At 43.3% G+C, this 27,615-nt stretch overlaps 1 protein-coding gene across 1 annotated transcript in view; it reads left to right on the top strand.

Moving 5' to 3' along the window:
* Positions 1 to 27,615, top strand: part of TMEM241 (transmembrane protein 241) — a 118,383-nt gene that overhangs the window by 57,923 nt on the left and 32,845 nt on the right. Inside the window, exons 11-13 of the mRNA XM_043558452.1 lie at positions 1,147 to 1,181; positions 12,564 to 12,633; positions 17,129 to 17,222. Coding sequence (XP_043414387.1) covers positions 1,147 to 1,181; positions 12,564 to 12,633; positions 17,129 to 17,222 — 199 coding nt within the window. The remainder of the gene's footprint in view (positions 1 to 1,146; positions 1,182 to 12,563; positions 12,634 to 17,128; positions 17,223 to 27,615) is intronic.

Below are 27,615 nucleotides of genomic sequence, written 5' to 3'. Positions count from 1 at the left end.
GCAGTTCTTTTTCTCCCCAGAACTTATTATAGTCTGCTCGAGTGGCAAAGGAATAAGGGGATGGAAAAGTGAGCCTCTGTGACCCCTGACTCATTCTTCTGTCAGCCCAGCTCCTTCCCCTCCAGTAAGGACACTCATTGCCTGTGAGCCTGGTGCCAAAGGCTTCCTGGCTGGGCCTGCCCCGCACCCCGCTGAAAAAGCCACGATTCTGTTTCCAAGGATTTCAGTACAAGTGATGAAGATATGTGAATCAGAACGAGGGCTGCCGTTCAGTTTCCTGTGGACACTGGACACTGAGGCCATCAGCACCCAGAGAACTGGGATCCTTCAGATCCCTAAGGCAGCTGTGCTGGTCTGTCAGCCAGAAGCTCTGCCTGACAGAGCCAACAACTGGTTTGATCTCCCTTTAAAAAAAAAAAATGTAAGCTTATTTATTTTGAGAGAGAAAGAGAGAGAGAGCACAAGCAGGGGAGAGGCAGAGACAGAGAGAATCCCAAGCAGGGTCCACACCACCAGCGTAGAGCCCAACGCAGGGCTTGAACTCATGAGCCACGAGATCATGACCTGAGCTGAAGTCGGATGCTTAACCGACTGAACCACCCAGGCGCTCTCCTGGAAAGTCTTTTTTAAGTAGACTCCATGTCCAACGTGAAACTTGAACTCATGACCCCGAGATTAAGAGTCACGTGCTCTACCGACTGAGCCAGCCAGGTGCCCCCTGGGAATTTAATTTACCCTCTACAAATTTAATTTTGTGGCAAAAGTAGATTCAGCTCACACCCAACAGCTATTTTTTTTAGATTGCAGCCTATTTGTAACTCACAGTTTGCTTTGTTTAGCTTACAAATATTCTTGGAAGATTAGGTGAGTGTGATAATTCTTGGTGGCATGGATGACCTCAGACTGGGGCATAGATCCTCCGTCCGTCACGGGGTACGTTCAACCCTCTTGTCAAAATCTGAGGCATCTTGGGAGATTCTCACCCTCTCACTGACAAGTTGGATTTAGGCAGAATGAGACCATTCAGTGCAGATAATTTGCATTTAGGCTAATTTCACTCTTTCCAAGTAGAATGGGTGGAAATGTACGTTGTGATTTTTCAGTGCTGGGAAAGACTTCTTCACTGCTCTGCTGTTTCTTTTTCAGTGTGGTGCTCCTGGCAGTTGCATCTCATCCGACAGGTAAGTCGGACTGTTTTATGTGGCCCATTCAACCCAGTGCTCTGACACCGCACCCTCCCCACCCCCTTATTATCCCTAAGGGACGTTTTATAAGAGAATGTGGTTTGCCTTCAGGATGGAAGCTCAGGGGTTAGGCACGGCCCACATACTTGAACCTGGTCTCAAGGACCCATTGTGGATTTATCACCCATGAATTTATTCTTACCCTTTCTTCAATTTTGTTGTCTGTGTTTTCATCTGGTGTGATCTCAGATGTACAGACAGGCTTATTATCTGCCGGATAAACTAGTGCTCACCTTCTCCACTTCTAAAGTTCCTTCTTCAAACATCCAGAATCGCTCTTCAATCCTAGTGCTAAAGGATTTGGTCAGAAAGTTTAAATTTACCCTGCTTCTAATTGACCTCCTTTCATACCTTTTTGTCGTATATTAGCCTGCAATATTCAAGATTCCTGATTAAGGAAGTCAAGTTTTAAAGCTTACCTTTACCTTGTTGCTGCCTTGGTTACTCTATAGTGGTTTTTCAGATTCAGGAATTGCCCACAATACTCTATTCCATCGTGGTTTTTTACCGTTTTGAAGTTGGTGCCAAAGATAACGAAATAGTATCTGTGTGCAGTATGGCTGGAAATACATGTTTTCTTGGCCATGCTCCTTAAACTAATGTTTGTTGGCCATTTGCTGTGCATGAGACATTTCCCGAGCTCTCAGAGTCTCAGTTAAAATGAGAAAGGTGAACCGGGTTGTTTCTAAGGCCCTTTCTAGCTCCTATGGTGCCCAAAACAATGAAAGGTTTCTGTTGGTGGTTTTAGCTGCGTCAGACTCTGAATTAGTATCTTGAGGGAACTGTCGAGAGTGACTCAGTGTTTCTAGATTGTATGTGACCCATCCAAACCGTGCCTCATGAGGATAATTTGAATTACCTTTTTCTCAATGCATTAGTCTACACTTGCCCACACTGATGCGCATCTATTTTCTGCCCGTTCCCACAGTCTCGTGTTATCTCCAGACTCTGAGGTTTGCTGTGGAATGCTCTCTGCACTCTCATGTGTTGAAAGCCTATCCTTTGTAAAATAAAAATCATATGGACCCCATGGTGTTGACCCTGAACAATCTGCTCACCCATACTGCTGGTTGTCTGCCTTTACATGCGCTCTTGTCATTCTTTTGCACGGCCAGGAGGTTGCCACCCACCAGACATTGCTGAGCCCCCTAAGGAACCTCCCCTTTGAGATGTGTTTCGGTCAAAGCCTTTGGAAAGTTCGCTGGTTCTGCTTGGTTTGCATGCTTATTGCTCCCTGAGTGATTACTGTTAGATTTGGGCAAATGGTTCTCACCTCAAGAAATCCCTCAGCCTTTCAACCAAGAGGTGATGCTTGTTCGTTGTTACTCATGATTCTCAGAGCTGGAAGGAATCTTAGTGATTACCCTTGGTGCTGTCATATTTTACAAATGAGGAAATTGAAGCCCAGAGCAGTTAAGGGATATGGCCAAGATGGTGCAGGGGAGGTGAATAGCAGAGAGAGACTGGAGTTTAGGTCTCCTGACCCTTCTCTCAGGTTTTTCTTTTTAAATGCTTCTTTTTCAGTGATTCTACAGTTTATTATAAAGTCTCTGGAGTGAGTGAATACCTTCAGTGTTACTAAACTTCCTTGTGGAGCTTCTCTTGGTTTCGATGAGTTTTTGGGGTGATAGTGGGGTTCATGGGGGTCTGGAGCCCATGACCAAGAAAGAATTCTTGAAGACATCTTTGGTGCAAAAAAGGTGATTTTACTCAAGCATGGAGACAGGACCCGTGGGCAGAAAGAGCTGCCCAGGGACCATGAAGAGAGACTGGTTATATACTATGGAGTTGGGGAGGTAAAGTCCATGGGAAGTTTCTAGTGAGCTTTTCATATGCTGAAGAAGACTCCCAGGATAGTGGAGGCCTGGCTATTGTCAAGCTAAGGTTGTTTTTCCCTCTAGCAAAGCATTAACATTAAAACAGTAGGAAGTTCCTGGAAAAACGTTTTACTCTGCCAGCCTCAAGTGTTTGTCAAGGGGCTGCAGGTTATAAGGAAATTTAGTTCTATCTGCCATTTCCTTCTGCCTTTGATTCCCACATCACTATGGAGGGTAATGGAGACTTAGGTCCTGCAGGACTATGATCTCTATCAGTTAACCATTTGTTTTTTCCCTTTCCTTCATTCTTGGGCAGCCAAGGAGTGGGAGGAATATCACACATATCCCACCTGGGGGTTGGGGGGTGGGCAGGGCTGCGGCCTGTCAGCTTGCCTTATGCTCCCTCATCAGTTTGAGGGCCATTTTGTCTACCAGTTTCTGAGCACAGTGATGCTGGTAATAGTTTATACGGTTTGGCCAGCAATCCCACATTTCATCTTGAGTTATTGCTAAACTTTTTAGGTCAATGCAAGAATATCTTGGGTACTTACTTACTCTCTGGGAACACAAAGTGGTCAGTAGCCTATGGTTGCAGAATGGCCTAGGCAGAAGAGTAATTTAAAATAGGCCCCTCGGGGCACCTAGGTGGCTCAGTCTGGATAAGCATCAGACTTTGGCTCAGGTCACGATCTCATGGTTTGTGAGTTCGAGCCCATGTCAGGCTCTGTGCTGACAGCTCAGAGCCTGGAGTGTGCTTTGGATTCTGTGTCTCCCTCTCTCTCTGCTCCTCCTCTGTTCACGCTCTCTTTCTCTCTGTCTCACACACAAAAAAATTAAACATTCAAAAAAAATTTTTTTTTAAATAGGCCCCAGATTTTTTTTTTTCTGAGGTGATGAAAGTGTTCTGGAATTTGCTGGTGGTGATGGTGTACAACTCTGTTAATATGCTAAAAACCACTGGATTGTGCACTTTATTTTTTTTAAATGTTTATTTTTGAGAGAGAGAGAGAGACAGAGAGAGAGAGACAGAGAGAGACAGCATGAGCAGGGGAGGAACAGAGAGAGAGGGAGACACAGAACTCGAAGCAGGCTCCAGGCTCCGTGCTGTCAGCACAGAGCCCAACGTGGGGCTCGAACTCATGAACCATGAGATCATGACCTGAGCTGAAGTCAGACGCTCAACCAACTGACCCACCCAGGAGCCCCTTTAGAAGGGTGAATTATATCTCAATTAAAAAAAAAATGTATAGGGCATCAAAAACAAAAACAAAAACAAATCGCTCTTATTTGAGAACCTGTTTAGAACTCAGTTATACCAGAAAAAGATATTTACAACAATGAATTTTCCTTCAGATTATATTCAAAAACAACAACAACAACTGAATGGACGTCAGATACTCACCCCCATTCATTCTGCAGGTTTTGACTGCACAGTATGGTGAATGGCTGAGGATGAGTCTGTGGTGGGCAGCTCAGGGAGTTGTAACTCCCATGGGGTTCATCAGAGAGAGGCTCCGTATGCTTCCCTGGAAGGACTCCTGCATGCAAGTTTGTGCATTGTGGTTTTCAGGTAGTGGAGGTGATTATCTTTGCAGGGGCCAGATAAAGAAAGTTGGGCTCCTGAGAAGGATTTTGCTGGCCTGTGAGACTGGCTGTGACCCTGGTGTCAACAGCTGAGGTGGCCTTGGCCTCCCTTGCTGCAGGTGGCTGAGGCTCCCAGTGAAGGGATGGCCCAGAGCTGTAGGGTTCAGGAATCCTTCTGGCCTCAGTAGCCATCATAGCAGGGCTCTGGCAAAGGCCCCGGTGAAGGTGTGTGTGTGTGGAGTTATATACAGACTGGCGGCAGCCTTCTGGAAGAAGCCCAAGATTTCCATCTGTACCAGCACCAAGTTCAGCTTTTAATCCATGAGCAGCCCAGGGAAACACTGTAAAACCACACCTACTTCTGTGTTGTGACGGTACTCTGCGTGTGGTCACCATGATCCCGTTTGCTGCTTTCTTAGAACTTCTACAAATTGTGTGCCAAGGGGCCTTAAAGATGTGTGTGGCCGTTTCTCTTTTGCCCTCTGGTCAGTGGAGTGCCATTGACTTGAAACCTTAGTATCAAGGGGCTGGCCCTTAAGTGCCTGCTTGACTCGGGGCTGTTGAGTAAGCAAAACAATCCTGACTAGAGTAGGGAGGCTGTTTGTGAAAACCACATGAAAGTCACTGTCTAGGTTTTGATTCGCTTTAACTTTTCGAAACTCTCAGGGTTGCCACACACTGTTGTGGTCTAGCCGAACAGTGCCCTGCCCTTTGAAGTTGGGCAGTGCACAACATGAGCAGCTGTAAGCAGCGACTTGTTGCTTCAAAAAGCACTCAGGCACAGTACAATGGTTATATTTGTTTGGTAGAGTGGATAATTCAAGCAGATAGGTATATTAAGGTAGAAATCTGGTATGAGAGATGATGGAAGCTCAGAATCTAGAAGAGAACCAGGGGATCAGTTTTTCTCAGCTTTGTAAACCCAAGTCAATTACCCTAAACTCTTTGATGGGTCCTGGTGATGTTTTCTCATAGCAGTCTACAATTATTAAAGAGTTTACGCAAATAAAACACCTGAGGAAAATACCTCTCCTCCAGAGGTATTCGAGGACTGCTGTGATGGGGGAGCTCCAATTCCTTCCAATTCGTTAGCTTTCTCATTGTACCCATGAGTAGTCTAGCCCATTTTTAAATGAGAACAACCCTTTATTCTTCCCCACTTGCTTATTACACTTTCCATCTAGAATGTCCACTGCAGGGCCGGAGTGTCAGGAAGGGCATGTTCCTGATTCCCCGCACCTGCACCAGTTGAGACCCAGTTAAGTCTCAGGGCCCATGGGTACAGTGTTTTTATGAAGAATCTGTTAACAATTGCTGACATTTCTATTTTTGTTTATTTTTTTAAAGTTTATTTATTTATTTTTGAGAGGGGGGAGGGAAGGAGAAAGGAAAAGAGAGGATCCCAAGGAGGTTGTGCACTGTCATCGCAGAGTCTGATGGCGGGGCTTGAACTAACAAACCGTGAGATTATGACCTGAGCCAAAATCAAGAGTTGGATATTTAATCGACTGAGCCACCCAGGAGCCCCAACAATTGCTGATATTTTTAAAGCATGGCTTTCTTCCCTTTGGTTTCCTTTCACCTCTTCTTTTTTTTAACTTATATCTTAATTATTTAGTAGTGCTTTTAAAACATTAAAAAATTGAGGTATAATTTACATGTATGAAATGCACCTATCTTGTGTACGGCTTGGTCAATTTTGACGAACGCATATACCCGTGTAGCTTACTCCCATCAAGATATCGAACATTTCTGTCACTGTAGGAAGTTTCCTCTTGCCCCTTCTTCATTACTCCCTTCTCACCTAGCACCAAAGCCACCATGATCTGATTTCTGTGTCCATAGATACATTCTATTTATTCTAGAGCTTCATATAAATGGAAGCACCCCGGAAGTATTCCTTTGTGTCTGGCCCTTTCATTCAATGCAGTGTTCAGAGATTCATCTAGGTTCTTGTATGTATCACCAGTTTATTCCCTTTTATTGCTGAGTAGGGTGCTAGTGTATGAACATACCTAGCAAATAAACTTACTTCCTTTTGTTTATCCATTCACCTGCTGATGCTTACCTGGGCTGTTTCCAGTTTTTGGCTGTTGTAAATAAAGCTTTCATGAACATCCCTTTTTTTATATAATTTATTTTTTAATTTACATCCAAGTTAGTTAGCATATAGTGCAACAATGATTTCAGGAGTAGATTCCTTTATGCCCCTAACCCATATAGCCCATCCCCCTCCCACAACCCCTCCAGTAACCCTCTGTTTGTTCTCTATATTTAAGAACCTCTTGGGGCACCTGGTGGCTCAGTCAGTGTCTGTCTTCAGCTCAGGTCATTATCTCGCGGTTCATGAGTTCGAGCCCCGTGTTGGGCTCTGTGCTGACAGCTCAGAGCCTGGAGGCTGCTTCGGATTGTGTGTCTCCCTCTCTCTCTGCTCCTCCCCCACTCACACTCTGTCTCTCTCTCAAAAATAAATAAACATTACAAAAAAAGATTTAAAAAAAAGAGTCTCTTATGTTTTGTCCCCCTCCTTGTTTTTATATTCTTTTTGCTTCCCTTCCTTTATGTTCATCTGTTTTGTGTCTTAAAGTCCTCATATGAGTGAAGTCATATGATATTTGTCTTTCTCTGACTGACTAATTTTGCTTAGCATAATACCCTTTAGTTCCATCCACGTAGTTGCAAATGGCAAGATTTCATTCTTTTTGATTGCTAAGCAATACTCCAGTGTGTGTGTGTGTGTGTGTGTGTGTGTGTGTGTGTGTGTACCACATCTTCTTTATCCATTCATCCATAGATGGACATTTGGGCTCTTTCCATACTTTGGCTATTGTTGATAATGCTGCTATAAACATTGAGGTGCATGTGCCCCTTTGAAACAGCATACCTGTATCCCTTGGATAAATACCTAGTAGTGCAATTGCTGGATTGTAGGGTAGTTCTATTTTTAATTTTTTGAGGAACTCCATACAGTTTTCCAGAGTGGCTGCACCAGCTTGCATTCCCACCAGCAGTGCAAAAGAGATCCTCTTTCTCCGCATCCCCGCCAACATCTGTTGTTGCCTGAGTTGTTAATGTCAGCCATTTTGGCAGGTGTGAGGTGGTATCTCATTGTGGTTTTGACTTGTATTTCCCTGATGATGAGTGATGTTGAACATTTTTTTCATGTGTCAGTTGGCCATCTGGATGTCTTCTTTGGAGAAGTGTCTATTCATGTCTTTTGCCCATTTCTTCACTGGATTATTTGTTTCTTGGGTGTTGAGTTTGATAAGTTCTTTATAGATTTTGGATACTAACCCTTTATCTATATGTCATTTGCTAATATCTTCTCCAATTCTGTCAGTTGCCTTTTAGTTTTGTTGATTGTTTCCTTCGCTGTGCAGAAGCTTTTTATTTTGATGAAGTCCCAATAGTTCATTTTTGCTTTTGTTTCCCTTGCCTCTGGAGACAAGTTGAGTAAGAAGTTGCTGTGGCCAAGGTCAAAGAGGTTTTTGCCTGCTTTCTCCTTGAGGATTTTGATGGCTTCCTGTCTTACATTTAGGTCTTTCATCCATTTTGAGCTTATTTTTGTGTATGGTGTAAGAAAGTGGTCCAGGTTCATTTTTCTGCATGTCACTGTCCAGTTTTCCCAGTACCACTTTCTGAGGAGACTGTCTTGATTCCATTGGATATTCTTTTCTCCTTTGTCAAAGATTAGTTGGCCATACGCTTGTGCGTCCATTTCTGGGTTCTCTATTCTGTTCCATTGATCTGAGTGTTTTTGTGCCAGTACCATACTGTCTTGATGATTTCAGCTTTGTAATACAGCTTTGACATCTAGGATTGTGATGCCTCCAGCTTTGGTTTTCTTTTTCAAGATTGCTTTGGCTACTTGGGGTCTTTTCTGGTTCCATACAGATTTTAGTATTGTTTGTTCTAGCTCTGTGAAGAATACTGGTGCTATTTTGATAGGGATTGCATTGAATATGTAGGTCGCTTTGGGTAGTATTGACATTTTAACAATATTTATTCTTCCTATCCAAGAGCATGGAATATTTTTCCAGTTTTTTGTGTCTTCTTCAATTTCTTTCATAAGCTTTCTGTAGTTTTCAGTGTATAGATTTTTCACCTCCTTGGTTATGTTTATTCCTAGGTATTTTCTGGTTTTTGGTGCTCATGAACATTCTTATACAGGACTTTTTGTCTCTTCTTGTCTTTTGGATAAATACTTAGAATTCCGTGTCTTAGAGTTGATGTAGTTTTAACTTTTTAAGAAAGTGCCAGTTTTCTAAAGTGTTTATACCATTTTACACCCCTGCTCAGCAATGTCTGAGAGTTCCAGTTGCTCCACATCTTCACTAACATTTGGTGTTGTCAGCCTTATTTTAGCTAGTCTTTGTGGTCTCTTGCTAGTGCTTTTGAATGAGCTACCCTTCTCACTCATTCCCGAGTGACTAGAAAGATAAGCGGTTTTTTAGATGCATAGGATGGGGCTTTGGGACACACTTTTGGAGTACTCGGGACATGGTGGTAGGGATTGAGTAGGTCTCTTTAGTTCTGGCCCTGCCACCTTTCCCCCTTTGGGCACTGGGTTTGCTTCTTGGTGAATGAAATCCACCTCCCCCTCTAATCTTTCAACCTCATGATTCATGCAGAGGCTTCAAGAATCTTGGAACCTTGCTTCCCCTTGGACCATTTTAAGCACTAGTAGAGAAGAGAAGTTCTTCCTTTGCTTGAAAGTGTGCATTTCGTATTTGTACTGAGCCCCTCTGTTGTGTGTTCAAAGGGAGAGAATTTCAAGGACCCAAAACAGAGAGAGAACCACAGGAATCTGACCCAGAAATGACCTTGTTACCTGGTGTGCCTCTTGCTCACGTGTGAGATGAGAGCAAGTAGCACTAATTACTTCTTGGAGCTGACCTTCCATTTTCCTGCCAGTTCCAAGGGCTACAATGTGGGGAGAGGAAGTTGTCTTGATGTTCAAATATCAGTAAGTTTTGAGTGTGGTAAGATCGGGCCACACTTTTCACCATGGCAGTTTCATGTTCTGTAGTCTTCAGAGAATTCGGATTCATTCCCTCACTCAGAAAGTCAGCAGATTTTAACTGGAGCATAAAAATGAAGGTTCATGTTGTGATGAGCCCCAGGCATTGTACGGAAGTGTTCAATCACTATATTGTACACCTGAAACTAGTTTTACATTGTATGTCAGCTGGAATTTAAATAAAAACTTAAAAGTGAGGGCTCAGTTAGAACTTTATTGCCTAAGCTGCATATTGTTGCCACAAACTATGTTTACGACTGTTGAACTACTTAATCTGTGCTTAAATTGTGCAGTTCACAATCGCTGGTGCAGGAGTGGTCTTGTGAGCATCTTTACCAATTTTTTAGGTCCCTGAATTTCATTCTACTGAGGTTGGGCCAGCCAGCCACACACTGCCTCATTTTCAGGGCCATTTGTCATGTGGTCATTAACCTTTGCTCTTTAGAGGTTGGCACGCACCCTCTTTGTTCAAGAGCTCTAGTAAAAGACAAGGCAGGCTGCAGGCATCAGAGGGGAAGCATGTGGGGCAAATTTGAAATTAAAGACCAGCATAGCCAACTGGAAAGTGGAACATTCTCTGCAGGGGAAGCAAGAGGAGTTTAGGTGTTTTGGATACTTCCGGTTCAGTAGTGCTTATTATGGGTTGATCCTAACACAGTGGATATGGGTAAGGTACGGTTCCACCTCGCAAGGACTTGATGGTTACAAAAGGAGAGACAGGCATGGTCAACTAGTACTGTGTGAGAAATATATGGAGATCATAGAAATGGCTCAAAAATAAGCTGTTCTCTCTCTCAATAATTTATCGAATCAGTTTTTAGGATTTGGGTGAAGGTTATCATGTGACTGGTAAATTTTCTAGGACTGTGATTTTTCCTTTGCCTTCCTTCTTTCCAGTCCACCTCTCAGCACTCCACTGCTCGTTAGAGCCCCTCGGCAGCCTGTGCTGGGCCGGAAAGGCTGCCAATGCTCCGTGAATCTCATTCATGTCCCTGGAGCATTTCTGAGGACAGCCTGGGTGCGGAGAGGAGGCGGCGCCAGAAGAATATTGAGGTCCTGCACTTAGTTGATCTCCTCTCTGCCCCTCCTCATCATCACGCTGACTGCACTGCAGTTTCTCTGAAACCGGAAGGGAAGTGGGAACAGGGCCAAGAACCACAGCTGCCAGAGAGACAGCACAAAGCCTGCATGGACTGTCGCCTCACCCGACCGAACAGGGGGCTCTGGGGCTGGGGTGCCTAGGTTACCTCGCTGTCGCCTCTGTGTGGAAAGGCACTTCCACAGATACCGTGTATTTCACACACTAGGTGTCTGAGCCCGATGGTGTTGTGTGCAAAGCCCCTCCACCCGTGCAGGTCCACACAGATGAGAGAAGCGCTCAGGGGAGTCGTGGCAGCAAGAAAGCCAGAGCTTTGAACCTATGGTCGGGCTGCACAAAAACCAGGTCCCAAGAGACCCACCCTGTCGTGGCTAAGAACTCACACATACGCACAAACGAAACAAAAGAATCGTCGTGCTAAAAGCCCTCTAGGGCACTGGAATTCAGCATTTTCCTTGCCAAGAGGTGGTTGAATTATTTGAAATCAGTTAGGTCTCTGAGGAAGTATAGCAGCCCAGTGTGTCTTGTTCTGAAACTCTTGATTAGTAGGTTCAGAGATGAAGGCATTCCTGCTCATATGTTGCACTGCACACCTAACATACGGTAAGTCCTGAGGAAGACCAGCCTTTCTTGCTCCAGTCCATCCAGATCCAGAGAGACAGACCGAAGCCCGGGGGTCTGGAAGGTCCGGCTCCTGCAGAGTCTCAGAAATTCCAGATTTGGAAGGATTAAGCTATCTGCTGTGGAAATGCTTAATTCCTTTCCTCTGGACATTTTTGGAAGGCTTTTTGCTTTTTCAATCTCCTGACTTCTTGTTTGTGACCAAGTTCAAATTCCAGAGAGGGAAGCAGCCAGTATGTGTGATTATTTCCTCTTGCACCAAATGGAACTAGAAGAATGGACTTACTTCATTAGAAATAAATGTACCCTTTGGACCCTACACCCAAATGAGTAAGCATGGTCGGTCTGGCCCCTGTGCCGTTTGTGCGGTAATTAAACACAAAATGAGAAAAAGATGTCAGAGGCATGCATTCAGTCTTTTTTTAGACATAAAGCAGGAAAGAATAGAACAATCTTTAAGGAAAAAAAAAGTTTCTTTTTGTCCTATACTCTGTCTTGGGCCAGGATGGCTGCCTGGTGACAAGGAAAGATTGTAGGGTTTGGAGTGACTGGGGTGTACATTCTGGCTTCACAGTTCAAGAGTTGTGTAATACTAGACAAATCCCTTAACTTCTCTGAGCACCAGTTAAATGGGGGTGATAAAACACCGCGCAGCAGTTACAAGGACTGAAAGAGGTGTCGTACATAGAGCTTTTAGCATAGTGCCCTGCACAGGACGGACTCTTGCTAAATAGGCATTATGGGCATCCTACTATTATTTTTTTTTAAACATTTTTCTTTATGTTTATTTATTTTTGGGAGACAGAGAGAGACAGAGCATGAGCCAGGGAGAGGTAGAGAGAGAGAGAGAGGGAGACACAGAATCGGAAAGGCTCCAGGCTTCTGAGCTGTCAGCACAGAGCCCAATGTGGGGCTCAAATCGATGAGCCGTGAGATCATGACCTGAGCCGAAGTCGGACGCTCAACCAACTGAGCCACCCAGGCACCCCAGCATCACACTATTATTTTAAGATAATGCCACTTACCTAGAAACCCTGGGAATGCCAGAGTGAATTCAGTGCCATGCAGCTCAGTGCTCAGATGGCTGCTGTGCTAAAGACCCTTGCCTTGCGTTTTCCAGGACAGCTGGGGGCAGGGGGGCATATGCGTCATTGTCTTACCCTTGCTCTGCTCCTCAGGTGATCTCTTCAGTGTCCCGGACTTTCCGTTCCTGTATTTCTACAGGTTCCATGGAAGCTGCTGTGCCAGGTAAGCTTAACTCAGAAAGCCCCTAGCACTATTAATTTGTCTGTGTGTGTACTGCTTGCTGTCTTTGTCAAGTCCAGGGTCACTGCCAGTTATCCAAATGAGGGGCAGAAGAAAGTGGTGGCTGTGCAGGTCTGGAAGCAGCTCCCTCGGCCATCAGTGGGTTGTCATGAGCATTGCCAGGTGCTCAGGGCCAGCATGGGTCTGGGGGTACCATGTCCTGCAGAAGTTCCTTGGCCAGGACAGTGGTTTTCAAGCTTGCAGAAGAGCCAAGCTTCCCCCAGTGTTTTTCCCTCCACAAGCAATTTTTTTTAATGTTTATTTATTTTGAGAGAGAGAGAGAGCGAGCAGGGGAGAGGAGGGGCAGAGATAGAGGGAGACAGAGAACCCCAAGACATGGGGCTTGAGCCCCACGAATTGAGATCATGACCCGAGCCAAAACCAAGAGTCAGATGTTTAACCGACTGAGCCCCTTCCACTAGTGATTCTTAAACAGAACTTGAGTGTATAAAATGATGAATCAGATTCCATTCAAGGGAAGACTTGGGTCCAGAATTGCACCCATTCAGCTACCTCCTTGGTCCCTGCCTTTTCCCTAGAGGACAATCTCTAAAAAGCCTTGACTGAATCCTAAGACCCTGAGAAACAGGTTTTGGAAACCAGGGACTAGGAGATGTCTAGACAGCAAAGTGACCCTTAATACTTGGCTGTGGGAGCTCCTCAGACCAATAGGGATGGATACATATAGTTGGAGTTCACACTCACCCTGTCCCCTCTTTCCTGCCATGATCCCCACTTCGCTTGACTTTATTGTGCTGAGAAATGGACAGTCTCATGGCGTGTGTTCTGATATGGTGGGAAGTCCAGTGTTGGGCTGAATTCCAGCCTTGCTGCTTGCTGATTGGTTTGCTCTTTGAGCAAGCCGCCCTAGTTCCCCCAAGCATCAGTTCAGTTTCCTCATCTGTAAAATGGAAAGATAATACCACCAATGGGTGCTTGTGTATATTAAATAAGATGCGTAAACCCTAAGCATCGTGCCTGGCCCAGGAAATGATGGCCATTATTATTATCTGCTCAGCTTGACTATAAATAAAATGTCAACAGACCATGAGCAGTTGCCAAGCCAGACCACTTATTCCCACGCATAAAAGAGTGTGCCTTGTGAGGCAGTGATTCTTCAGAGTCAAAAAGCTGGTTGTGTGGCTCGCTACTATTTCTGACTTCGGGGTGTGTTAGGACAAAACGTACCAATGTTGTACAGTTTGGTTTTGCATTTGAGCCTCAGAATGATTCATTTATCATCCGCAGCTAAGTTTCAGGAAAACACTCACAGGAGTCATCTTCTCCATCCCTATTGATGTGGTCAGGACTTGTCGGCTGCCTGTTAGCTAGGACTGGGTGGCATGTGTGTTAGTGCTGCTTTGGGGTCTGTGCACTTGTTCCCTTTGGGTCTGGTTATTTGGCAGGACCAGCAAACACAGTGCAGAGGGAAGGGCATCCGTTGTTTGGTTATTTGAAATAGAGCAGCATGGTTCGCAGCCCATTGATGCTGGCCTTGTGGGGTGATGTTCTAGCTCCATTTCTGCCCCTTTTAATCTGCAACTTCCTTGTAACCCAGCATGAAAAATCAGGGTTTTATACTTAAAAGATTTGGAAGTCTTTGTGTGAGTTGATGTAACTCTATTACATTCTATCCCCCTGGCTTCAGGACAAAGCTTGACCTCTTTTAAAAATGTGTCAGTTTCCTCCATGTCATCACATGATTCCTCCATGACCGTATCTCAGACTAAGAGTTGTCACCTTCAGAGGCCCTGCGGGAGCCCAGAAGGAGTCACGGAGGCCCGAGGGGACAGTGGTAGCCATGACCCAGAGACACATGGACGGGGAGCCCGAGCTCTTTTACTTCTAGGATCCTCCTGTTGCTTTTCAGATCTGCCTCCACAGGGAGGGGTAGAGAGCTGAGTGTGGAAGGAGAAAGAGAGGGACCCATGGGTAATTTAGAAATGATGCACAGGCATACCAGGCAAGGCATGGGAAGGAATCATGGATGCTTTCCCACCTGTGTCGGGCACAGACCCGAGTGGCTCTGCTCTAGCAGAGTGTGTGCTGAGGGGCAAGGGGATGTGGCATCATGCCCTTCCTCTGGCTGGAGGTGGAGAGAAGGGAGCGTCGGAGGGGAGGGCATGTGGGAGACAGCACAGGCACGTGCGAAGTTGTTACATCCCTGGAGGCAGGGGTGGACGCCACCAGGAGGAGCCCTGGAGCGTTAGCTGCCCCACTTTCCACTCCCAACCTCGCGGTGGCCGTTGGCACCTGCAGCATCTCTTCTGTCTCTTGAGTCAAGAACGTATCTTCATGGTGAAGTTTGAAGAACTGTGGAGGACCCTTATTAATTTTTTTTCATATTTTAGAGAGAGAGAGCACATGTGCAAGTGGGGGAGAAGGGGAGAGGAGCAGAGGGAAAGAGGGAGAGAGAGAGAGAAAGTGAAAGCGAGAATCTTAAGCAGGCTCTATGCTCGATGTGGAACCCAATGCGGGGGCTTGAAACCATGACCCTGGGATTGTGACCTGAACCAAAATCAAGACTCGGTCCCTCAACTGACTGAACCACCCAGGCACTTCATACTGTGGTGAACCTTTAAACAAGCCAGGAAACCTGGATTCAAATTGTGCTTGGGCTTCAGTTTGCTTGTTAATAAAGTGAGATTTGGGGGTAGGGAGGCTTCCTATTCTGAAAGTCTCTGATTTCCATAAGGTAGGATAAGGACCACTATGCTTATTCCTGCTTTAACAACACAGAACCTGAGGCAAGAAAAAAAGGAGGAACATGGGGATTTGGTCAAGGTTATGAGGGTCAGTGGGCACAGCCCAGGTCACTCAATTTCCAGCCGGTTGCTTACCCACCTTGCCTTTCGGGTATGAATGACTGCCTGTCTTCATCCATAGCTGCCCAGCCTCTCGCGACTGCAGATTCAAATCTGAACAAACTTTGCAGGTTATCAGCGGCCAACAGGCTGAAATATACACAAGGGAACCTTCATCCCTGTCCTTGGTCCTGCCCCAGGGATGCGGCTGTAAACTAATCTAATCCAATGAAGCAAAGGCACACGTTTCTGTGAAATTTGGCCTTATCGGTGTTTAATTCAATCCAGCTGATTCTAAGTAAACCCATCAAATATTTTTGGAATACCTACAATGACCAAGGCACCATGTTTGGCTCTGTTGGGGAAATCAGAGTAGCCCAAGGTTGGTCCCTGCCCTCTCAGAGCCCCTGGTCTATGTTGGAGCCACACACCAGTGCCTATAATAAAGGTGAGATGGCAGGGTGTCACCTGAGGGCCTAGAGCTACAGTTCGTGTGACCTGCCCCTCTGGTTTGGGGTACCACTGTGGTCCTAGCTCTTGCTTTTCATTTTCCAATAAAAGTCACACTCAAGCGCCCACTTGATATAGTTACAGGAAGTCAGCCTTGATCATGGAGTCTCTCATCTCTGATTGCCCTGCCTCTGAATGCAAGGAAGAGTGACCATTCTGTTTTGGAGTGCCCTTTGCTTTGTCCTTGGCCACACAGTGATGTTTTCAAAAATGGATTCCAGTGCGGGTGCCTGGGTGGCTCAGTTGGTTAAGCTTCCAACTTCAGCTGAGGTCATGATCTCACAGTTCATGGGATCGAGCCCTGCATCGAGCTCTGTAATGACAGCTCAGAGCCTGGAGCCTACTTTGGATTCTGTGTCTCCCTCTCTCTCTCTGCCCCTCCCCCGCTCATGCTCTGTCTCTGTCTCTGTCTCTCTCTCTTTCTCAAAAATAAAACATTTTAAAAAAATTTTTTAAAAATGGATTCCAGCGTAGGCCACTAATTACGTGTCCACTGCTAGGCCAAGGTCTGGATGCTCTAGACCTCTAGGGCTCCCATGGGGTGTGGTCTTTCAGGTCACACAGATGGGCTTAGGCATCATTCCCAAAGCATAGCTTCTGTGTAGCTCAGCCTGGGTTGGGGGGGGGGGGGGGGCTTCTGCTACTGGAGCCAGTCTTCCCCTTTAGATTCTTACCTTGAACCCAGGAGCTGGTCCAGACCCTCTGTCCCCATATGGTGAGTTTCACTTTGGAAGTCTTTTTCTGGCAGTTTGTTCTGCTTGAAAAAAAAAATTGAAGCTCTACCTTGGCAAGCACCAAGCTCTAGAAATAGTATGGGAGGGAGCAGGAGGTATTGTCCTCCACATTTTTTTTTCTTTCATGATTTAGCCAGAGATTTCCCAAGTTTCTATACTCCTTCCCTTCCTGCCCCCCACCCAGTGAAACACTTTTATCATAGCTCCTCATAAAATTAGAGCTTCGTGGGTTTTTAAATATTTGATATTTTTATCCAGAGATCACTAGAAAGCACAGATGAGATAGAGGTTGTGTAATAATTAGAAACTAGCTGGTAAAATGTAACAGAAAATAGCTATTGGCTCAAGGAAGACAAGCCTCACTAACAAGAGAATATTTTCTCCTTCCAGTGGAATTTTAGGATTCCTTCTCATGCTCAGCACAGTGAAGCTAAAAAGCCTTATGGCCCCAGGGCAGTGTGCAGCCTGGATTTTCTTTGCTAAGGTAAGAAAGAGGGAAGGAGTGGGAAAAATCAACCTCAGGAGCCTTCATGTCCAGTGTTCTTGGAGCATGTGTTTGATCTTCCTGAAACCATTCCCAGTCATTGGCCCTGAACTTGATAACTCACTCATTCCAGTAACGGTTTCTGAGGTCCTCTATTTTTATCAGCATGACGTAATCTTTATCACACTCCTGGAAAGGATAATCCCCTTACCTCCCCTAAGCCTTAATTTCCCCATCTCAGCGTGAAAGGTTTTGCCCCCCAAAATCTCTAAGTCTTCTCCAGTTCTACGAGACTGGATTCCTGGATGCACAGGGCAGGAATGGGGCTGTGACGGTATCTAGACTGCAAACAACAGACTATTCTAGGAATGTCCGTTGCATATCTGATGACCATGGTTGAGGCCTACGATAGAGAAGTGGGAAAGTAAGAAACAGGAAAAGCAGCTGGGGGATGCTCAGTCGTGACTGAGATGCTTTGGGACTAACTTTTTCCTAGTGGAGTATGTCATTCATTTCTCTCATGTCTGTGAAGGAGTCAAGTCGTAGGGCCCTAGGTGTTGCTTCTAAGAAATGAGATCTCTCTTTTTTTTAATTTTTAAATGTTTATTTATATTTGAGAGAGAGAGAGAGAGAAAGGGAGGGAGGGAGGGAGGGGCAGAGAGCTGGAAACAGAATCTGAAGCAGGCTCCAGGCTCTGAGTTGTGAGCACAGAGCCCAACTCGGGGCTCGAACTCATGAGCCTTGAGATCATGACCTGAGCCAAAGTCAGACACTTAACCAACTGAGCCACCCAGGTGCCCCTGAGAAATGAGATTTTTTAACTTAATCTCATGAAATCATCATTTAAGCTTAGATCTTCACTCGTCTTTATGTTTGTTGATTTTTTCTGCCAGAAAACAAAAACAAACATTTTCTTTGAAAACAACATTTCATGGTAATATTTTCACCTGTATAGTTCCTCCTTTTAACAGCATTAATAATTCTAATTATAGCAAAATGTGAAGAGTGACTGAGATACTGACTTCCTGCATGACAGAATGAAGAGGTTGACAAATCCTCCTCACAAAAAGTAACTGGAAAGCTGGGAAAAGATTGTCAAAAATATCCATTTCAGCTCTCTAAAAATTGACCAAAGGCATGCAACAAACTGGGAAGCAAGCATTTGTTCATGAAAACTGCTAAACTTTGGGTAGGAACAGCGTGAGCCTGTGGCGTTCGTACCTCAGGTTGCTCCCATTCTCTCCTCCCCAGCTCTGTCAGTGTGTTATTTCAACCAGAGCAGGGTAGGCTGTGAAAACCAAAAGCCTTGCTGCCACTTCCAGAATATTCTATTTGGAGTATTTTTAGCTAAAGTGGCCATGTCAGTGGTAAATCAGTAAGAAGAGCTAGTATCTCCACTATCTTGAGCTTACAGTCCTCTTTGGGGCAAGCAATGGACCAGTGGTCTAGCTGGGGACTAGTAGGTAGTTCGGGGAGGTGAGACAGCCATCAGGGGCTTGATAGCTCTTCATGTGTCCCAGGTTGACCGGAGTCTGTGTGCACGAGTAGCAGAGATGGAGTGTGCCCAAAACACCCACATGTCCCTGGCCAGCAGAGCCTGCGTGCACGCACAGAGGAGATGGGAGAGAGCCAGTAGAAAGTAAAAGCTGGGGCAGACATGAAAAACTTCAGCCTGAAGTTTGAATGTACTCCCCAGCCCACACACAGTCAGAAGCAGAGAGAAGCCTTTCTGGCTGAAGGTGTTTGAGCAAAACCTCTGACTAGTCTTTGCTAGAACACTAAGCTATGCAGACATGTGGATGGCTTCTAGAAAGCCAGAAAAAGCTTAAAAATAAAAACAAGAAAAAAAATTAAGGACATCAGCAGCTGTACCGTATATGGGAGACTGATTTCATTGACTTAGTCCAGGCAAATTACTATATAAGCAAAACAACAATGCTCTGGGGAAAAGTCAGAATCCAAGGTTGCTACCATATGTTATCTGAAATGTCCAATATTTAACAAAAAATTTAGGGGCATTCAAAGAAACAAGAAAGCGTGATCCATACACAGGAAAAAAAGCAGTTAATGGGAACTGTGTCTGAGTGTCTGTCCTCAGATATAGGACTTAGCAGAAAAAGACTGCAAAGCAGCTATTTAAATATGCTTAGAGATCTAAAGGAAACCATATATTTTTTTTAATTTTTTTTTCAACGTTTATTTATTTTTGGGACAGAGAGAGACAGAGCATGAACGGGGGAGGGGCAGAGAGAGAGGGAGACACAGAATCGGAAACAGGCTCCAGGCTCCGAGCCATCAGCCCAGAGCCTGACATGGGGCTCGAACTCACGGACCGCGAGATCGTGACCTGGCTGAAGTCGGACGCTCAACCGACTGCGCCACCCAGGCGCCCTAAAGGAAACCATATTTAAAGAATTGAAAGAGTCAGTGAATACAGAATCTCAATAAAGAGAGATGATTAAAAAAAAAGAGAACCAGGTGGAAATTCTGGAGCTGAGAAGTATAATAAATGAAATGAACAATCCTCTAGAGGTACTCAATAACAGACTTGAAGGGCAGAAGGAAAACTAAGTGAACTGAAAGGTGGAGCAAAAGAAATTGCTCAATCTAAAGAACAAAGATTGTTTAATAATTGAAGAAATATGGACAGAGGCTCAGAAACCTGTGGGACAACATCAAGCATATTAACATATATAAGAGTTCCAGAAGAAAAGTAAGAGTATAGAAGGTACAGATGACTTGAACAATACTGTCAACCAACTTGTCATAACTGACATGTGACACTCTATCCATTGACTGCAGAAAACACATTCTTTTCAAACATACATGGAACATTCTTCAGGATAAGTGTTATGCTGTATCACAAAACAAGTCTTAGTAAATTTGAAAAGATCAAAATCACTTAACATATGTTCTCTGGCCACAGCAGAGCTAAATTAGAAATTTACAACAGGGCACCTGGGTGGCTCAGTTTGTTGAGCATCCGACTCTTGATTTTGGCTCCGGTCATGAACCTGGTGTTGTGGGATCCAGCCCTGCTTCAGGCTCTGTGCTGAGCATGAAGCTTGCTTAAGATTCTCTCTCTCTCTCTGTCTCTCTTTCTCCCTTTCTGCCCCTCTCCCCAACTCACACTTTCTCTTTCTCTCTCAAATTAAAAAAAAAAAAAAAAGAAAAAAGAAAATAAATTTACAACAGAAAAAAAAAGTCTAGAAAAAAACATTTATTTGGAAATTAAATAACATACTTCTAAATAGCCCATGAGGCAAAGAATCACACGGGAGAATTATTTATTTTCTAGCTAGACTAACTAAGAAAATAAGAAAGAAGATACAACTTATCAAAATTAGAAATGAAATCAGGGACATTACCACTGATGCTATATAAACTAAAAGGATTATATATTATGAATAACTTTATTCATATTATACCAGCAAAGTAGACAATTTAATTTTTTTTTTTTTTCAACGTTTATTTATTTTTGGGACAGAGAGAGACAGAGCATGAATGGGGGAGGGGCAGAGAGAGAGGGAGACACAGAATCGGAAACAGGCTCCAGGCTCTGAGCCATCAGCCCAGAGCCTGACGCGGGGCTCGAACTCCCGGACCGCGAGATCGTGACCTGGCTGAAGTCGGACGCTTAACCGACTGCGCCACCCAGGCGCCCCAAAAGTAGACAATTTAGAGGAAATGGACAAATTCCCAGAAACATACAAACCAGGAAAATTGACTCAAGAATAAATAGAAAATCTGAATAAACTCATAACAAGTAAATTATGTAAGTAGTGATTAAACATCTTTACCCAAAGAAAAGCTAAGGTCCAATGGGCTTTACTGATGAATTCTATCAAATATTTTTAAATGAAATATTTTTTCTTTACAAGTTCTCTTAGAGAGCAGAGGAAAGAGAATAACTCCCAATTTATTCTATGAGTTGCTCTGATACTAAAGCCAGACTAAATAAAATCATAAGAAAATTATAGACCAATATTCTCCATGAATACAGATCTTTAACACAACAGTAGCAAACTGAATCTGGCAACATAGAAAAAGAATTTTATACCATAATCAAGTGAGATTTATCAGCAATGCAAAGTTGGTTTAACAAATGGAAAGTACTATAATACCTTATATCTACAGAATAAAGAATAAAAAAGGAGCCATGTCAGTAGGTGCAGAAAAATGATTTGACAAAAACCCAACATCCATTCATGATTAAAAAAGACTCTCGGGGCACCTGGGTGGCTCAGTCGGTTGAGCTCTGACTTCAACTCAGGTCAGGATCTTGCAGTCCATGAGTTCGAGCCCCGCATCAGGGTCTGTGCTGACAGCTCAGAGCCCAGAGCCTGTTTCAGATTCTGTGTCTCCCTCTCTCTGCCCCTTCCCCACTCATGCTGTGTCTCTCTCTGTCTTTTAAAATGAATAAACGTTAAAAAAAATTTTTTTTTAAAAAGACTCTCAACAAACTAGTAATAGAAGGGAGTCTTCTCAACCTGATAAAAAGCACATGTGAAAAACCTATAGTTAACATTATGCTTAATGGTGAAAGACTGAATACTTTTTCCCTAAGATTGGGAACAGTACAAGAATGTTTGTGCCTCACCACTTCTATCAGGCAGTGCAATAAGACCAAAAAAAAAAAAAGCATCCAAATTAGAAAGGAAAACATTAAATAGTCTGTATTCACAGATGACATTTATCCTACATGTAGAAAATCCTAAGAAATCTATAAAAACATTAATTGAACTAATAAACGATTTATCAAGGTCTCAGATACAAGATCAATGTACAAAAATCATTCATAGTTTTATGTATTAATAATGAACAGTCATGTTCATAAAAATGAAATTAAGAAAATAATTTCATTCATAACAGCATTAAAAATATACTTAGGAACTTAAAGCAGTTCAAGACTGAAAACTGTAAAGTCTCAGAGAAATCTAAGATCTCAATAAATGGAAAGACTCAATGTTAAGATGGAAATTCTTCCTAAGTTGATCAATAGATTTAATGTAATCCCTGTCAAAATCCCAGCAAATGCTTTGTACAAATCCACAGACCGATCCTGAAGTTTATTTGGAAATTCAATAGCCAAAACAATTTAGAAAAAGAAAAACAGGGGCACCTGGGTGGCTCAGTCAGTTGGGCATTCAACTCTTGATTTCAGCTCTGATCATGATCTCACGGTTTGGTTCGTGAGTTCAAGCCCTAGGTGGGTCTCTGTGCTGACAGTGCAGAGCCTACTTGGGATTCTCGCTCCCCTCCTCTCTCTCTGCCCCTCTCCCACACATGCTCTCTCTCTCAGAATAAATAAATAAACTTTAAAAAGAAGAAGAAAGTTGGGGGATTTAAACTACATGATTTTAGAATTTTATAAAGCTAGAATAATCAAGACATTATGGTGTTGGCATTGGATAGGCATTTATGGTCTATGGACTTTCAATAAAAGTGCCAAGGCAATTGAACAGGGAAAGGATTTTCTTTTCAACAAATGGTGCTGGAACAACCAGGTATGCAAAAAAAAAAAAAAAAAAAAAAAGTACTTAAACCCTCTCTCTTATCATCAACTCAACCGTGGATTGTACACCTAAATATAGGAGCTAAAACTGGAAAACTCTTAGAATAAACTGCGGGAAGAAATCTTACCAACCTTGGTTTAAGCAAAGAGTTCTCAGATATGACACCAAAAGCATAAGCCATAAAGTAATTGATAAATTAGACTTCATTTTTTAAAAAAATAGGCTTCACACCCAGTGTGCGGCCCAATGCAGGGCTTGAATCCATGACCCTGACTGAGATCAATACCTGAGCTGAGATCAAGAGTTGGACACTTAACTGACTGAGCCACACAGGTGCCCCAGGCTTAGACTTCATTTAAATTAAAATAGTATGCAATTCAAATTAATGGTCAAAAGACACTGTTAAGAAAATGAAAAGCCACAGCCTAGGAGAAAATATTTGCAAATTATGTATCTGATTAAGGGCTTGTTTCTAGAATATATAAAGAATTCTTTGTACTCTCTTCAGTGAGACTACATACAACCCAACCAAAAAATGGTTGAAAGATGTGAATACATAAATATCTATATAATGGAATGTTACTCAGTCATAAAAAGAATGGTATCTTGCCACTTGGCAATGACGTGGGTGGACCTAGAGAGTGTAATGCTAATAAGAGAAATAAATCAGTCAGGGAAAGGCAGATAACATGGTTTCACTCATATGTGAAATTTAAGAAACAAAACCAACAAGAAAAAGGAAAAAATAAAGAGAGAGAGGCAAACCAAGAAACCGACTCTTAACTATAGAGAACACACTGATGACCAGGGCGAAGGTGGGGGCGGTGGGTGAAACAGGTAATGGGGATTAAGAAGGGCACTTGTGATAAGTACCAGGTGATATGGAAGTATTGATTCACTATGTTGTACTCCTAAAACCAATATTACACTGTATGTTAACTAACTGGAATTTAAATAAAAACTTAAAAAAAAATATGAATAGGCATACATTTCACCAAAGAAGATATATAAATGATTCATGAAGTCCATAAAAAGCAACTCAATGTCATTAGCCATTAGGGAAGTGCAAATTAAATCATGATGAGATATCGCTACCCACTCACTAAGATGGCTGTAATAAAAAAAATATAGACAATATCAAGAGCTGACGAGGATGTGGATAAACTGGGACCCTCTTAAATTACTGGTAGGAATGTAAAATGGTATAGCCACTTTGGAAAACTGTTTTGCCAGTTTCTTAAAATGCTAAGCATAAACTGACTAAATAGCTCAGCAATTCTGTTCCTAGAACTCTACCCAAGAGAAATGAAAACAAAAAGACTTTAACATGAACGCTCAGAGTAGCATTATTCATAATAGCCCCAAACTGGACAATATCTAAATGGCCATCAGTTGGTGAATGTATAAAAGAGATGTACTGTTCACATACAATGGAATACTATTTGGCAATAAACAGGAATGGACTATTACCTCATTGCTGCAACATGGATGAATCTCAAAAACGTTATGCTAAGTGAAAGAAGCCAGTGCAAAAAAATACATAGAGTATGATTCCATTTATTGAAATTTCCAAAAAAGGCAAATTTATGGAGACAGAAAGCATAGTGATGGTTTCTTGGAGCAGAAATTGACTACAAATAGGCCCAAGGAAGTTATTTTTGTTCATAGAAATGTTCTAAAACTGGGTTGTGGTGATGGTTGCACCATCATTTAAATTAATTTATTAAATGTGTTCATTAAAAATCATTGAATTTTGGGGGTGCCTGGATGGCTCAGTCGGTTAAGCATCTGACTCTTTCTTTTGGTGGAGGTCGTGATCTCACATGGTTGTGAGATCGAGCCCCATGTTGGGCTCAGCGCTGAGTGTGAAGCCTGCTTGGGATTCTCTCTCTCTCCCTCTGTCTCTGTCCCTCCCCTGCTCGTGTGTACACTCACTCTCTCAAAAAATAAATAAAAATAAACAGTTAAAAAAATCATTGAATTTTTGGAGCGTCTGGGCAGCTCAGTCAGATAAGCCTCCCACTCTTGATATCAGTTCAGGTCTTGATCTCAGAGTCATGAGTTTAAGCACCATATTGGGCTCTCTGCTAGGCGTGGAGCCCACTTTAAAAAAATCGTTGAACTTTACATTTATAGTGGGTGGATTTTATGGCATTAAACCATCCCTGAAAGCTGCAAAGTGCTCAAAGAATAGTGCTTAAATATTGTCTGTTGGTATTAGGAAGGATATTTTTCTTGTGTATGGCTTTGCCTGTTTGGCCACTACTTTCATGAGCCTCCTTTTTACCTATTTAAATTTTTCATTTTCTTTTAAACTTGGGGGGAGGTGAGGTTCGTCATTTCCTTCTCTGTAGCTGATTCAAAAGTATAAGGGTTTTTAATTGGCTGCTAAGGTTTAATGCTGATCCTCCTTAAATGTTGAAGATTGGATTAGATGAGCCACTAAGGTCTCTTCTAGCTTCAGGAGTCTCTCTTTTTCTCCCTCCCCTCCTCCTCCTTTTTCTTTTCTGTTTGAAAATAAGCTCTGTTATCCTCAGTGGCATAATACTTTCCCATTCTTTGGACCACCTACACATCAGAATGTGCTGACATTTGAAATACAACATAATTGTACTTAGCAATACAACATTTCCCCATGACGTCATTGTGACTCTAGTGAGTGCCAGCATGTTCGGAAAATGACTCAGAAGGATGTTCCGTTGGCCCCAGAGGAGAATTTGGATTCTGTGGAAAAACTCAAAGACACTCAGAAAGGAAGGTCATTCAGAAGAGGCTGAGGGCACCTTCTTCCTTGCTCCAGAAGGATCCATTCTCTGCTATTTTCCAAGGAGTTGTCACATGAACTTCATCACTTCTAAGGTATCCATGCTTCTCTCTGGTCCTTATCTTAGTATCTTCTTTAGGTCTGAGAATGCTCAGCATGGGAAAAAAAAAGGGCCTTTGAAGTCACTTTATATTGTTACCATTGTTATTCTTGTTTTTCTATCTGTGAATTTAAGAAACATTCTCAGGGTACCTGGGTGGCTCAGTCAATTAAATGTCCAACTCTTGATTTTGGCTCGGGTCATGAGCTCATCATTTGTGAGATCAATTCCCTTGTCAGCGTCTGTGCTGACAGCACGGAGCCTGCTTGGGATTCTCTTTCTCTTCTCTCTGCCCCTCCCCTGCTCTCTCTCTGTCTCAAAACAAACAAACAAATAAACAAACATTTTTTAAAGAAGAAACCTTCTAAAAAGCAACCTTTTTAGCAACTTTTTTTATTTCTCCCTTCAGTTTGATAAATTTGGGCGTGCAAAATCTAACTTCACCTTCATAAAATCTTGGAATCTCTTCCCACTTGTAAAGCACTGATGCAGGAAAAAGTGAATGAATTTAAGACGAAAGCAATGAAATGTGTAGACATATAAGGAAGATGTGGTATGCTAATGGGTTTCTTTAGTAGATTTAAGTTATCATGTGAGAATTTTTTCCGGATTGAATAGTGCCTTGTCTCATCCGGGTTAACTTCAAACTGACTGGTGTTCTCAGCATCCACTGGGAAGAAGCAACTGAAGCCAGAGTGAGTTTATGTTGAGGATGAGCCAGGAGAGAAGATTCATTCCCAGACAGCAGCTCTGGCCCTCTAGGGCCCTTAGAATCCAGGTTTTGCTCTCCATTTCAAAGCTGCTTCCATAAGAATGCTTTTTTCCTTTAAGTTAATGCCATAGTTGCTGCCGCCATTTTGTCCTGACTCAGTGGTAGTCCAGGAAACCAAGTCTTAGTTTGTTCTCTATGGCCCTGGGAAAGATTTTTCTATAGCTTGCCTTGTATGTGTCTCTTGATTTGGTTTAGTTTATTTTTTGAATGTTAAGAGTCTCATTTTTCACATGCACAGGGCTGGGATGAGGGCCATCATGCAGTGTGGGGTCGGCACCTGAGAACAATGAGTGCCCCCTTAAATGTTGCATCCTAGGTACCTTGCTTGCCTCCCCCAGTCCCTTCCCTGACAATGTGTCATAATTTACTGCCTGCCAGAAACAACTGCTATTTCCATGGGACTTCATGGTATACTAGATTCTTTCAGTTTGGGTAGTATTAAAAGTGCCTGATATCAAGGTATGTGGTCTCTCTTTGAATGGCCTTCTTTTTGGGCATGATTCTACCAGTCAGCCTTTATTGGGGAAACCTTTGGAGTCTGGGGTGGGGAAAATGGGTTAGTATATGTGTAGGGCCTGCCGAGTGCATCTTATAATCCAGAGGAGGAGATAAGAGTGACAGAGTGAGACTGTTATAGTACATTGCTAAGCGGGGTAGTACTGACTTCAGGAGTTGGGTAAAGGGAAGCTCCAAGTGGGCTGAGGTGGTGGAGAGACTGAACTGGCCCCTGCAAGCCCAGGTTGCCTGGGAGAAGTGGAAATGGAAGGACAGCCTTCCAGGATGAATGGCAGGGGTCCCGAGGCAGGACGTGCACGTGGGGAACCATGAGGAAATAAATTTGACCAGAGGAGGAGGAGAGTGTGAGGGTGTGAGGGTGGAAATGGGCCTGGAAGAGACAGTTAGGAAGCCCTAAAATCCATGCCCTGGAGATCACTGTGAACTTTTGAATGAGACCGCCTAAAGGCAAGTCATGTTGGAAATGAGTTCCAAGCATTTAGAAGGGAGGTGAATCAAGGTAGTGAGTGGTGGCAATAAAGGTGAAAGGTCAACTTGACTGACAGTCTGAAGAAAAAGAAATTGTGATTGTTTAATCTATCACATAAGTGTTATATGATCAAAGAATTAGATAACAAAGACCCAGATCCTTTTAGAGCAGTAGGGAGTGTGTGATAGTCATTTGGGTCCAGGGAGTGGCCGATAGGGAGGTTCACAAATGACCCCAAGGTTTGTGGCTTGAGACA

Source organism: Prionailurus bengalensis, chromosome D3, assembly GCF_016509475.1.
Source record: "Prionailurus bengalensis isolate Pbe53 chromosome D3, Fcat_Pben_1.1_paternal_pri, whole genome shotgun sequence".
Taxonomy (NCBI): Eukaryota; Metazoa; Chordata; class Mammalia; order Carnivora; family Felidae; genus Prionailurus; species Prionailurus bengalensis.
This window is presented reverse-complemented; position numbering and strand designations above follow the sequence as displayed.